At 40.6% G+C, this 14,298-nt stretch overlaps 1 protein-coding gene across 2 annotated transcripts in view; it reads right to left on the minus strand.

The window, feature by feature from the left end:
* Positions 1-1,856: 1,856 nt before the first annotated feature.
* Positions 1,857-14,298, minus strand: part of Ddx46 (DEAD-box helicase 46) — a 45,954-nt gene continuing 33,512 nt past the window's right edge. Inside the window, exons 19-23 of one of the 2 annotated variants that reach the window (XM_070036453.1) lie at positions 13,377-13,550; positions 11,868-12,086; positions 9,953-10,097; positions 3,257-3,330; positions 1,857-2,001 (exon numbers count right to left, since the gene is read on the minus strand). In XM_070036453.1, coding sequence (XP_069892554.1) covers positions 1,954-2,001; positions 3,257-3,330; positions 9,953-10,097; positions 11,868-12,086; positions 13,377-13,550 — 660 coding nt within the window. In that variant the 3' untranslated portion in view covers positions 1,857-1,953. Of the gene's footprint in view, positions 2,002-3,256; positions 3,331-9,952; positions 10,098-11,867; positions 12,087-13,373; positions 13,551-14,298 lie in introns of both variants that reach the window. The other variant, XM_070036452.1, reaches the window with a different exon arrangement.

Below are 14,298 nucleotides of genomic sequence, written 5' to 3' on the forward strand. Positions count from 1 at the left end.
TTGTCACTGTAACATTAAAATTAGCATTTTGACAACTAGAGTATGCTTCGCTTCATTTTTCAAAAACTAACTGAAGGATATTTAGACATTTTTTTCCCCTCTTAATTTAGGAAATGTATCTAATCTTAGGCTCCCCTCCCCCCAAAAGTTTTCTCATATTACAAGATGAAATTCTAATATACCAGGAGTCTTGAGAAGAACATTTGATAATACAGGAACAGCCATTCAGGAATCAGATCTTGGGGCTCTAAGATATAATTTGTGATTCCTTGTGTATTAAATTGCACCAAGAGGGCTGGGAAGGTGGCTCAGTGGTAGAGCACTTGCCTTGCATACATGAGGCCCTGGGTTCGATTCCTCAGCACCACATAAGCAGAAAAAAAAGGCCGGAAGTGGGGCTGTGGCTCAAGTGGGAGAGCACTCGCCTTGAGCTGAAGAGCTGAGGGACAGTGCCCAGGCCCAGAGTTCAGGCCCCACAACTGGACCCAAAAAAAATTTTTTTAAATTAAAAAAAAAAAAAAATTGCACCAAGAGACCTTAAAGCCAGTCTGAAACTTGGGTAATGGTCTATTTAGTTATTATTTTTTGATAGTACTAGAATTTGAACTCAGGACTACTCCTGAGCCACATCTCTAGCCACCCTTCCCCCCGCAAAATTTTTTTTTTAATTTTGTTTTCCAGGACAGAATCTTACTTTGTAGCCCAGGTGAGCCTGAATTCATGATCCTCCTGCAAAAGCCTTCTCAGACTGGGATTATAGGCTTGCAGCACTATACTTCACTTTTTAATGTGCATGTGTGCACATGCGGTACACACCAGTACTAGGGCTTGGGCTCTTATTTGGCTGGCTTGCTCACAGCTGGCATTCTACCACTTGAGCTATGCTTCCAGTCTGGCATTTTACTGATTAATTGTAGATGGAATCTTTCAGATTTTTCTGCCTAGGCTTGCTTCAAACCATCATTCTCCTGATCTCAGCCTCCTGAGTAGCTAGGATTACAGGTATACTGGCACACTAATTTTTATTTTCTTTTTGGTGATACTGGGGCTTCAATATCTAGGGCATCAAGCTTACTAGTCAAGTGCAATACTACTTAAACCTTGCCCTCAGCCAAAACAAATTAAGGGGAAAAAAATTCACAGCATAAACAATAACCCAGAAGAAAATCAGATTATAAGTAGTAGGGTGTTTGAATACATATCATATGTACAGATACCTAAACAAACACTTCCAGTGGGAAAAGGGAATTGTATTTGATACTTACAGGCTACAGTCACTTTTCTTTCAAAGAAGATGAAAAACTAATTAGTACCTAAGGACAGAGCCAGAGGTTGTAAGGAGAACTTGAAAGCAGTGAAATACTAAAATTCTTTGCAGTGTAAAGGAATGGAGGGAAAAAAAAAAAAAACCTTCTGCTACAAATCTTTTAATTTTACCCAGATCAAAAGTAGACCAACTATTTGTAAAATTTCTATTACAAAATTTTTATATCCAGCCCATATGTTCCAGTGAATCAAGATTTAAGTTCAAGGTGAAGTGAACAGTATAGAACAAAGAATTTTACCTTTTCTCAGGAGATGATCACAATTTCTGTGAAAGCGGATAATGGAGTAGCCCCTTAGTGACTCAGACTTTATTACCTTCAACACAAAGTCTAAATGTATCCATTTTTAAACCAGTGGAATACTATCCAGATGTTTAAAATATTAGTATTTAAGTTTTACATTAAAGGACATGATTGCACTCTGAAAACAGACTGATTTAAATATAGTATAACTATTTGGGAGTACTTACTGTCAGAAGATTTCTTTAGCAAATACTGGTTTCTTGTATTTAAAAAATCAGCAAGACAGAATTTTAAAAGTCTTAATTTACAATATATTGTAAACTTCAGACAACGGCCACATGAGTGTATCACAGAACAGCATGGGTAAAAAGTATTTACTAGGTGTTCATAAGACTTTGTATCTTCCTTTATTTGTTGGTTGGTATGAATTTTGCTGTGACAGAAAACAAAATATACATGGTCAGAAACCAAGCAAAACAAAGTACTAAGATTATTTCCTTACTAATGGAGTGAAGATAAAGTATCATTAACATTATAACATCTGAGGTAGTAGGAACTTTTTGGTAGCTAATCACCTCTGTTCAGTGCTCCTGACCAACTATGTTTTGAATCAACTTAATGGGGCAGAACCTACAAGCATAAGGGTTTTGTTGTTGTTTTTTCTATGACTCCTAGGTCAAACAATCTTAAAGCTCTTGATTTAAAAGCTACTTTCCTCTTGTGAATCTCTTTTTTTTTTTAATAATCTCTTTCCCTGAAAGTAGAATTTTAGAAAATTCTCCGATACATATTTTTAAAAGAGAAAGAAAATTTTCCCTTCAAAGTACCTTCATCCCAATGTGTCTGTTGTAGGATGAATGTATAACTTCAACTAGCACAGATGATTTAAGGACATTTGTGCCCCCTTTGGAAAGGCAGTCTGGAATTGCTCCTTCTTCCAAAACCAAATTAACTTGCTGCCTAAATTTAAAAACACTCACAGGGCTGAGGGCATAGCTCCAGTGATGGAGCACTTGCCTCGCATGTGGAGGGCCTGAGCGTAATCCTCATTAACACAGATAAACCAACAGGAAAAGCAGGAAGAAGCCCAAGTGTTGGTAAAGATTGCAATAACTGGAATTTTTATGCACTGCAATGAGTGCAAATTGGTTTAACACTTCTGGAAAATTAAAATAGTTAACCTATACATATTCTATGAGTAGTAATTATACCCCCAGGTATATATCCAAAAACAAAACCAGTGATATGTACCAAAAAGATACAGAATATTAAAAAGCACTATTCAATAAAGCCAAAATCTAGAATAACCCAAAGCCCAATATGTATATTACTTATACACAACTATTACACAATCACGAAAATGAATGGGTTATTGCTACCTGCAGTAACACAGATTGATCTCTTCAAAATAATGCTGCGATACAAAAGGAGTACATAGCATGTAATTCCATTTATATGGAGTTCAAAGACAGGCAAAACTAATTTATGATTTTGAAAGTCACAATATAGTTGCATTTGACTGATCAACAGTGACAAGGAAAAGGGTAGTGATGTTCTCTATTTTCCTGATTTGTGTAGTGATTACATGGATGTGTCTACTTGATGATCTATACACTTGTCTGCGTTAATTAGAGTTCAAAAAGAAAAAAAAAAAAAAAAAAAAAAAAGTCCTTGAGGTTTGTACTCACCAGTCGGATCAGTTCTTCTTTTATGAGCCTGGTGATTTCTGCCTTTGCTTTCTGCACAGCCAGTTCATTGGCACCTGGTGATTGAGTAGAAAATATTCAATTACTAGAATTACACTGGATGTTTATCCACGTCATGGAGGTCCAGCAGGAAACACTGTAGGTAACTTTTAGAAAACCACTGCCTGCCAAAAACAACTGTTCACTGCCTGAGAACATTGCCCATATTAACAAAGGGCTGCTTATTATTCCGATTGCTTTTTGAGTTTCAAATGTAACCACTGTAGACTGTGTGACATTAGTCTTAACAGTTCTGGTGATGTCAGGCCAGAGGTGAAATAGTACCTGCTTAGCAAGTACAAGGCCCTAAGTTCAAACCCTAGGAGCACATATGCACATAAACAAATGGTTCTGGTATGTTGATTAAAAAGAGCAAAGAAAGATTAGCAATCCAGAAGAGAGTAGGAAAGGGTTAAATGGAAATACAACTTGATTTACTTTACAAATATTTATTATTTATTGAATTTTCTGAGGTCTGAAAGTGTGTGAAAAAGACACCATGTGAGTATCTTAAAGATGAATGAAGGATAGGAATGTGCCTTAGTGGTATAGTGCTTACCTAACCTGCATGAAGCCCTGGGTTCGATTCCTCAGTAACACATAAACAAAAGGCCAGAGGTAGCATTGTGCTCAAGTGGTAGAGTGCTAGTCTTGAGCAAAAGCAGCTCAGGGACAGTGCCCAGACCCTGAGTTCAAGCCCCAGGACTGGCAAAAAAAAAAAAAAAAAGAATGAAGACTGTCCAAGTTTTGGAGGGAGGCTGACAGGGAGAGGATGTCACAACAAGGAACCATATGTGCAAGGGCACAAGATTAATAAAAGAATGCTTCGCGTGGGCCTTCAGTGGCTCACGCCTGTAATCCTAGCTACTCAGGAGGCTGAGATCTGAGGATCACAGTTCAAAGCCAGTCTGGGCAGCAAAGTCCATAAGACTTTTATCTCCAATAAACCAATAGAAAAAACTGGAAGTGGCACTGTGGCTCAAGCGGTAGAGCACTCACCTTGAGCTGAAGAGCACAGGGACAGAGCCCAAGCCCAGAGTTCAAGCCCCACAACTGACTAAAACAAACAAACAACAACAAAAGAATGCTTCACTAGGTGTAGTGGTTCACACCTGCAATCCTAGCCCATAACAAACAGAGGCAGGAGGATACCAAGTTTAAGGCCAACCTGGACTACATGGGGAGACTGTCTCAAAACAACAACCACCAAAAGGAAAACATGCTTATTTACTGAAGAGTAGGAGAAATGTAGCATGGCTAGGGAAAAAAAGAGAGGGCAGCAAAGTCCATGAGACTCTTATCTCCAATAAACCACTAAGAACAACTGAAGTGGCTCTGTGGCTCAAGTAGTAGAGTACTGGCCTTGAGCTCAAACCCCATGACAGGGGAGGGTGGGGGGGTAGGGGGGGACTGCATAGACCAGCCAGGCTCTGGTGGCTTATGCTGGTAATCCTTGCTACTCAAAAGGCTGAGATCTGAGGATCGCAGTTTGAAGCCAGTCCCAGGAGCAAAGTCCATGAGATTCTGATCTCCAATAAACTACTCAGAAAAAGCCAGAAGTGGCACTGTGGGTCAAGTGGTAGAGTGCTAGCCTTGAGCACAAAGAGGCCCTGAGTTCAGACCCAAGGACAAGGGGGGGGGGGGGGGGGGAGACTGCACAGACCACTAGAAAAGGAAAGGAAACTTGTAAAACCATTACAACAATAAGAGAAGAGGTTTCCTAGGTATGTAGCTAGTTAGCTGTGTCTTGTTTATCTACCATCTATCTAGCTATCTCTTCTGTATCTATTTCTGTCTATGTATATATTATCTATGTAGCTCTATCTGTCATTCTATCTGTGGTACAAGGGATCAAACCCAGAAAGAGTCTCACATGCTAAACAAGCATTCTACTATTAAGCAACACCATAGCTGTAAAAAACTTTCAGAAATCACATTTAAGATGCTTTCCATGGCATCTCCATGTGCAGTATTTTTCCCCTTGGTGTACTCACAGTACTGTGTTCATGGCACCATGAAAACGTACTTCTGGAGCCAAATGGCTATTTTTGCTGATGGGAAATGTGAACCAAAAATTTAAGAGAGATGAGGATTTGAGAACAAAGACAGGTAGAGTGAGATATGAGATGGAGAACAACAAGAGGCAGTGTGTAAGCAGGTATGCAATGGGAGGCACACTTGTAAGAGGAAAGGAGCTGGACCAAAGTAGACAAGAGACTGAAATGTCAAAAATAAAAGGAAGCTGGGTTGTACCTGTAGAGAGTACAACTGAATCAGTATATACATACAAGTATAAAATAACGAGGAAAAGAACTGGCAAGGAATGAGGAAAATTTTTCCCCTTACTAGAAGTGACTAACCTTTTCAATGAGGGGAAAAGGGAAAGATTGACTGCTTACCCAATTGATTGACAGACTGAATGACTAACAAATGGGAAGAGAGAAGGAAGATGGGCAGGCAGAAACAGCTTAGCAGAAGGAAAAGACCAAGGGCATGGATATGAAATCATAGCAATATATTTAAACTCTAAACTTCCATCAACTACAACCAGACAAATTTTAAGGTGTGTAGGGAAGTTGAGTGTTAGAAGAAAAGTGGATAAAAGAAAACAGAGGGCAGATCCAAAAGCCTCGTCTGGAAATTACAAACGAGTAAACACAACTGAAAATGAAAATTGGTAGGAAAATATGCTACTGGACAAGAGCTGGTGTGAAACGGCCAGGTTTATAACCATAATCCTAGTGGCCTGGGAGATGGAAATTGAGGAATTGTGACTCAAGGGTAACCTGGGCACCCAGCTGATACAAGTTCACTCGTGGCTGGTGGACTGGTGCCATGCCTCTTATCTCAGCTAGAGGAGAAGCAGAATGGCTGGGCTCAGTGGCTAGCTACTGTCACAACCAGTGACCAGAAGCCCAAGTAGGAAGATAAAAGCTTCAGGTCTTTTATCAGACCTGGGCATAAAGCGACACCCTACCTAGAAAACAACCAAGGCAAAAGGAAGCTGGAGGCACTGCTCAAGTGGTAGAGAGCCCACCTGGAAAGTGTGAGACCCTGAGATCTGATTCCCAGTATTACACAAAGAAAAAAAAAATGTTAAGCTTGTTGATATTTTGTACTATTTTAGAATGAAGAAAAATCACACTCTCCCATAAGCCTTCTTTAGCTAGAGCTTGACCGTTTGAACCAGCTTAACTTTTTGACTAATGTAGTTCACGTAATGGGTTACACATGTTTCTAGGTAGTCATGAAAAGGGGGCATTTCCCTTCATTGGTCCTAAAATAACTCTGGCTGCTTTCGGATTCTCCACTAGTAAAAAGAGAGGGTCACCGAACAAGCTATATAAATTATACAGGCTGCCTTAGGCACGTAAGTCCTCCTTCCTGTTCTCCTTCCCTCCGCCTGGTGGGAGGCCTGGGGTGCTGAGCCACACAGATCCTTCCAGGAGCCAGGTTGGGGTCCCTTCAATTACAGAACTAGAAACAGATGACACCGGGCTCCTTCCACACTAGCAGGACCTGCTTTCATCCTGTTAAGTATTCGCTGAACCGGATGGAGTTCTAAAAACTGAACAAGTCCTTTCAGAATCTCATCTCCCAAAATTCTACAGGCTTTCTCTCATTTTAATGATCAACTCCGACTCTTAGAACTGGTATGTCTTCAGAATACTTCTCCTTAAGGCTTGTTTTCAACAAATTAACCTTTTTATGGAAGGGGGGAGGGGTTTTGCTTAGATTACTATAAAAGTTACATGCTGTTCCCTAAGTACAACTGACAGTAGAGGAAAGTGACTGGCACCACACTCCGCGGAAGGAAACTAGACCACAAGTGCCTTACTGCACGCCACCCGGTGACACAGAGGTGGTCTCAGAGTTGTATATAAACTTTATATGAATTTTGACATACGAATAAGTACTATCCCAGACAAGCATTAAATACCAAAAAGATGTTTTTTCAAAGGAAAGAACTGTCTCTGATTTACCTCCTAACAAGTAGACGCTTAAAATACAGACTTTGCTTAAAATACCTAGGATAGTCAAGCAGAGAATTAACGTCTGGCTCTATGTATACCCACAGTTTTATCACCAGATTCCTTTGCACATCTTGTATCCCCATTCTATGTCTAAAGAACACAGCAGCAAGGAATTATCCAGTTCAAGTGCAGAAAGATGTTGATTTTCTCTAAAGATTCAGGTGCCAGCCACCCTTAATTAACTATATAGTAAGGAAGTGTCACAGGATCTAGAAACAGAGGGCTGGGGATGTAGCTCAGTGGAAGAGTGCAAGCTTAGTATGCAAGAACCTCTGGGTTTGATTCCCTGAACGGCCTCACTAAAATAGAAAACAAAACAAAAATAAACAGCAAGCCAAGCTTACGCCTATAATTCTAGCTACTCAGGAATATAGTTCAAAGCCAACCCAGACAGGAAAGTCCATGAGACTCCTATCTCCAATAAACTACTCAGGAAAAGCTGGAAGTGGTACTGTGGTTCAAGTGGTATAGAGCTAGCCTTGAATACAAAGAGGCTCAAGGACAACACAAAGGCCCTGAGTTCAAGCCCCAGAACTGGTAAATAAGTAAATAAATAATAAACAGAAAAATATACTGAGCTATTAACAGACCAAAATTCATTCAGGATACGAAAGGATCGTATCTTAAAACCTGACTTTAGGCTAAGCTCCAGTAGCTCCCACTATAATCCTAGCTACTCAGAAGGCTGAGATGTGAGGATTGTGGTTTGAAGCCAGCCAGAGCAGGAGCAGGAAAGCCCATGAGATGCATCTCCAATTAGCCAACAAAAGCCAGAAGTAGGGCTGTGGCTCAAGTGGTAGAGTACTAGCCTTGAGCACAAAAACTTTAGGGACAGGGCCCAGGCTGAGTTTAAGCCCCAGGACTGGCAAAAAACAAAACAAAACAAAAACCCTGACTTGAAATAGATGTCAGTTTCTCAGAGTCACAAATTGAAATAGCAACAACAAAAAAAGCAATTTGCTCAGTTCTGGATGCAGATCCTTGGAACATACTTAAAAAAAATATACTACCGGGGGGGAGGAGAGGGGGTTGGGAAGGTGGCTCAGTGGTAGAATGCTTGCCTTACATGCATGTGGCCCTGGATTTGATTCCTCAGCACCACATAAGCAGAAAAGGCCAGAAGTGGTGCTGTGGCTCAAGTGATATAGCGCTAGCCTTGACCTAAAGAACTGAGGGACAGTGCCCAGGCCCAGAGCTCAAGCCTCATGAATGGGGGGGAGGGGGGGAGAGGAAATATATATATATATATATATATATACACAACAGGATTAGAATATGACTAACTGGTATAGTGTCTGCCTATAAAGGATGAGGCCCTGCATTCAATCCTCAGTACTGACAAAAATAAATTCAGCAACAGTAATAGCAAAACAAATCCCCTGACACAATTCACCTGATTCAAAACCTGTATGGTGATTAAAAAATGTCAGAAGCCTGTAATCCTAGCTACTCTGGAGGCTGAGATCTGAGGATCACAGTTCAAAGCCAGCCCCAGCAGGACCTCGAAACTCTTATCTCCAATAAACCACCAGAACACCGGAAGTGGCACTATGGCTCAAGTGGTAGAGCGCTAGCCTTTTGCTGAACAGCTGAGGGACAGTGCCCAGAGTTCAAGCCCCACAACTGACCAAAAAAAAAAAAAAAAAGATGTCAGAGCAGGGAACTCTAAAACTTTCCCTCTCTACAAAACAGGGTGTAAGTGTGTAATACCTGTCAAAAATAAACTTTTACTGAGGTAATAACCACAAGTTTTGAGGCAAGGAAAACAACAACAAAAACCACAACCAGCTAAACCTCAGTAACAGAGCTTTCCAGTGTTTTATCCTGACTCCTCCTCCTCACCACTCATGCCCTGCCCACAGCATTAAGACAACTGCCTATACTCTAAGTACTAAAAACAACATATATTTACATCTAAGAACTATGCCAAAATAAAATGATAAGAGAAGCCAGGCTCTGTTGGCTCACATCTGTAATCCTAGCTATTCAGATCTGAAGGTCCTGGTTTGAAGACAGTCCAGGCAGACAGAACAGTGAGATGTTTATCTCTGAATAACCAAAAAATGCCAGAAGTAGAGGTAGTCAAGAAGTAGAGCACTAGATGAGAGCAAAAAAGCCAAGTAAGAGAGGGAAGCCCTTGAGTTCAAGCCCCAGTATCAGAACCAAAAAAAAAAAAAAAAACAAAAAAACACAGAAATTACATTATCCTTGAGGTTATATCCACTTATTATTTTGCCAAAGATATGGATGAACTTCACTGAGCACAATTTCAGTGGCCAGATCTGCTTACACATTCATTAAATGGGCTACTAGAGTTAATTTAGTTTCTAAATTAAACTTTGGCCAGACTATTTCACTTAGTAGAAGCACAGTCAGATTGGGCCTTACAATTCATACTTTCAGAGTGATTTTCAAATGTAAGTCCCACAAGTACGTCACACCACTTTGTGTATTTACTGAACTGCTAAATAAAGAACCTATGTTTTTCTCATGGTGTTGCTTATTTTTGGTCCTTCCTAGAAAGGTCTCCACACTCACTCGGTACCTATTACATCCACATCAACTCTGAGCCGACTCCAGCCTGAAACAGAACAAGACTGCGTACTTTCAATTGCCAGGTAAATTTTCCGCTCTCCTTCCTTGGGCTCCTTGCCAGGAGGGAAGTATGTGCCTCGGATTGTGATTGCAGCTTCGGAATATTCACTGATTCTCTGTAGAGCTTCCTTGGAGGTAACTTTCCACCGAGCCGTCTAAAAAAAGAGAGTTGAAGGGGAAGGGAGGAAAATCACTTCATTAAAATAAACAAGCATGCTGAAAGAGAAAATAGACTGGCTTACTGTATTAGGTCGATGTTAAGAACATAATATATCTGCAGTTCATCTAGATCTTAATAATCTAGAAAATATTCATAAATACTGAATTTCTACTGTTAACTCTCCTATAAAGGTAAAAAAATGAAGCAGCCAGCCAGAAGCCAGTGTCTCATGCCTGCAATCCTAGCTACTCGGGAGACTGAGATCAAAGGATCAGAGTTCAAAGTCAGCTTGGGCAGGAAAGTCCATGAGATTTTTTTTTTTTTTTGGTAGGTCCTGGGGCTTGAACTCTGGGCCTGGGCACTTGTCCCTCAGCTCTTCAGCTAAGGCAAGCGCTCTACCACTTGAGCCACAATGCTACTTCCGGTTTAGTGAATGGTTTATTGGAGGTAAGAGTCTCAGGGCTTAACTACTCGGGCTGGCTTTGAACCGAGACCCTCAGATCTCAGGCTCCTGAGTAGCTAGGATGACAGGCATGAGCCACTGGCGCCTGGCTTTCCATGTGATCCTTAACTCCAACTAACCAGCAAAAAGCCAAAAGTGGAGCTGAGGTAGAGCAATAACTTTGAGCAAAAACAAAACAAAACAAAACACCCCAGGGACAAGGCCAAGTTCAATGCACAAGAAAGGCACACATACACACAAAAGCAGAAGCTAAGGCACATTAGACGAGGGGTGTGGCTCAAGTGAAAGAGATTTTGGTAAGCAAGAAGTCCTAAATTGAACCCACACTACTGCCAAAAAAAATTAAAATTAAAATTAAAATAACATGTTTATGTGTTTAGAGGGATGAACATGTAGCTCAGTGGTAAAGTCTAGACTCCCATCAAACCCTGGGTTTGATCCTCAGCAATGCAGAAGTAAATAAATAAGCACAATTAACTGTTCTTACATTTTAAAGAAAGGATTTTTGTTCCTAAGAAAACAACAATTTTGGGGCTGGGAAGTTGGCTCAGTGGTAGAGTGCTTGCCTTGCATGCCTGAGGCCCTGGGTTCGATTCCTCAGCACCACATAAGCAAAAAGAAAAAAGCCGGAGGTGGCTCTGTGGCTCAAGTGGTAGAGCACTGGCCTTGAGCTGAAGAGCTGAGGGACAGTGCTCAGGCCCAGAGTTCAGGCCCCACAACCGGACCAAAAAAAAAAAAAAAAAAAAAAAAGAAAACAACAATTTTTTAGTTGGGCGCTGGCGGCTTACATCTATAACGCTATCTGCTAAGGTTAAGATCTGAAGGTAGTGGTTCAAAGCCAGCCATGGCAGGCAAGTCCATGAAAACTTTATCTCCTTAAAATTAACCACCAAAAAGCCACAAGTGGAGCTGAGGCTCAAGCATGCTAACCCTGAGCAAAAAAGCTCAAGAGCATCACCCAGACCCAATTCACCCCCCAGGACCAACACAGAAACAAAAACAAAAGAAGTTTCTACTAAATATAAAAATGGTTAAATCTTCCCGGCACCAGTGGCTCCAATCTGTCATCCTAGTTACTCAGGAGGCTAAATCTGAGGATCACGGTTCAAAGTCAGCCCAGGCAGGAAAGTACATAGGACTCTTAACTCCAATTAATAATCAGAAAACCAGAAGTGGCTCTGTGGCTCAAAGTGGCTGAGCACTAGCCTTAAGTAAAAGAGCTCAGGGACAACATCCAAGCTCTGAGGTCAAGCCCCATGATCTACCAAAAAAAATTTTTAAAGGGTTAAATCTGTTACTTGCCTGTGGGAAGTCATTGATCTCTAATTCTTCCTCATATCTCTTGAAAGATTCATTCTGTCCTCCATCCTGCCGCTCTTCTTCTTGTTTCTCTAAAGGCACATAATTGAGCTTGGCATTGATCTTCTCAGCAAGTTGCTCTGCAATGGTTTTGGCCGACACAGTAGGAGCCAGGATGGTGCCACCTCTCAGGATCGCATTGGTGGCCTGCTGCATCACATCCTGTAGTTAAAAGACTGACAGTCAAATCTCAAAGCAGACAGAGGCAGGGCCATGGACCTACCCACAGATTATTCATGCCTTCTATTTTACTTCATTCTGCTTAAATTCAGCAATATATGTTTGTAGTTAATAGTCCAATGGATCTCCTTTATTCTTAATGAAAAACTAAAGAACATTCAACTAGCCTATTGAAAATATCAGAGCACAGATACACAGTTGAAAATTATCCACCTCTTGGTAGCATATACAATGCAGTACTTCTAAAGCCATGTATATCTTTTATGACTCCCAGATGTTTCCTATGAATTGGAATCTCTGTACCACTGACTTCACTGCCCCACCCAATAGTCAATAAAATACAGTAAATGACTTACTCAAAATCTCCAAATTACTGTTGAAATTACTAAGCCATTCTTTAAGGATGCTATGAAAATTCACTTAGTTAAAAGTTAATACAAAAGCTTTCACAAAACAGATATGCCATGTGAAACAGTTAAAAGAACATAATAATGCTCCAATGATTAAACATAGTGAGTCAGAAAGAACCAAATGTTCATGCATCTGGGAAACTGGTTCTGTGCTCAATAACACACCAGTGAGAGCTAAGATTTAAGAAAACCAAAAAAAGGGGCTGGGAAGGTGGCTTAGTGGTAGAGTGCTTGCCTATTGCATGCATGAGGCCCTGGGTTTGATTCCTCAGCACCACATAAGCAGAAAAAGCTGGAAGTGGCACTGTGGCTCAAGTGGTAGAGCGCTAGCCTTGAGCTGAATTGCTCAGGGACAACACCTAGGCCCACAAACAACCAAAAAAAAAAAAAAAGAAGAAGAAGAAAATGAAAAAGAATATTTTCTTCAGATTTTGGTAAAACAAATCAAACAACCGTACAGGCTAAATTTTCTATTATTCATAAGTTAGGAACAGAAGTATTTCAGATTTTACTCTGCTGAATTCTAGAGTACTTGCATAGGGCTTTACTGACTGGATATCTGTAATCAGAATATCCCAAATACAAAATACTATAAAACATCAAACACCAATCAAAACATTTCAGACTACACAGTATTTTAGATTTTCGTATTAGGAATGCTCAACTGCTCTATAAAAACTATCTCTGGCTAACCTGCCTACATAGCATTCCAGAAGAGGCACACAGCCCTCATACTAGTGCAAGAATCAAAGAAGCCTGCTAAGCATGCTAACATCTTACAGACTCAACTTATAGGAAAACTTGCTGAGTTAGGCACTAAATTAAAAGTAATGACTGAGACGTGGAACAAATTACTTAATACCTGAGACTCGATGCCCAAATTCTTCTGAGCATTGATTCTAAGAGCCAGTCTCTTAGCGATTTCCAATTTCTCAGCATTTCCTGCAGTTGGAGCAGGAACACTGGATGTTCCAGGAGCAGCCATATCTTTCACTCTCTTCTTTGAATTAAACATGCTTTCAATTTGTTCATCAATCTAGAAAAATCAAGGAGTAGTGAAACTGAAGTGTAATTATTAGCTTACTTATTGTCTACAAAAACAAGAAATTATTCCACCAAAAGACCAGAATCAGCAGAGAGTTAAAGGTATGTAAGTTAAAACTGTGTATGGGTGGCTCACACCTGTAATTCTAGCTATTTAGAAGGCAAAGATCTGAGGATCACACTTAAAAGCCAGCCCAAGCAGCAAAGTCCATGAGATTCATATCTCAAATTAACCACCAGAAAACTGGAAGTGGCACTGTAGCTTAAAATGGAAAAAATCACCGAGTCCAAGTCCAATGACCAATCCAAAAAAAAAATAATTCTGATCTCCAATCAACGACCAAAATGCTGTGGCTCAAGTGGTAGAACAGCCTTTAGCTAAAAAGCTCAGGGACAGCACTCAAGGCCCTAACTTCAAGACCAGAAGCAGCCTAAGATAGACAAGCAAATAAAATAAAGCTCCTGGATAAGGAATCTGAATAATAGTCTGAAAATCTCAATGTGCTATAAGAACATGAAATCTGATAAGAATACATTAAAAAAATATCAGTATGACCCTTCAACTTTAAAACAACCACACCTGGGCTGGGAAGTTGGCTCAGTGGCACAGTGTTTGCCTCGTACGCATGAGGTCCTGGGTTCGATTCCTCAGCACCACATAAGCAGAAAAAAGCCAGAAGTGGCACTGTGGCTCAAGTGGTAGGGCGCTCGCCTTGAGCTAAAGAACTGAGGGACAGTGC

This window comes from Dipodomys merriami, unplaced genomic scaffold, assembly GCF_024711535.1.
Source record: "Dipodomys merriami isolate MVZ:Mamm:240054 unplaced genomic scaffold, mDipMer1.0.p SCAF_271, whole genome shotgun sequence".
Classification (NCBI taxonomy): domain Eukaryota; kingdom Metazoa; phylum Chordata; class Mammalia; order Rodentia; family Heteromyidae; genus Dipodomys; species Dipodomys merriami.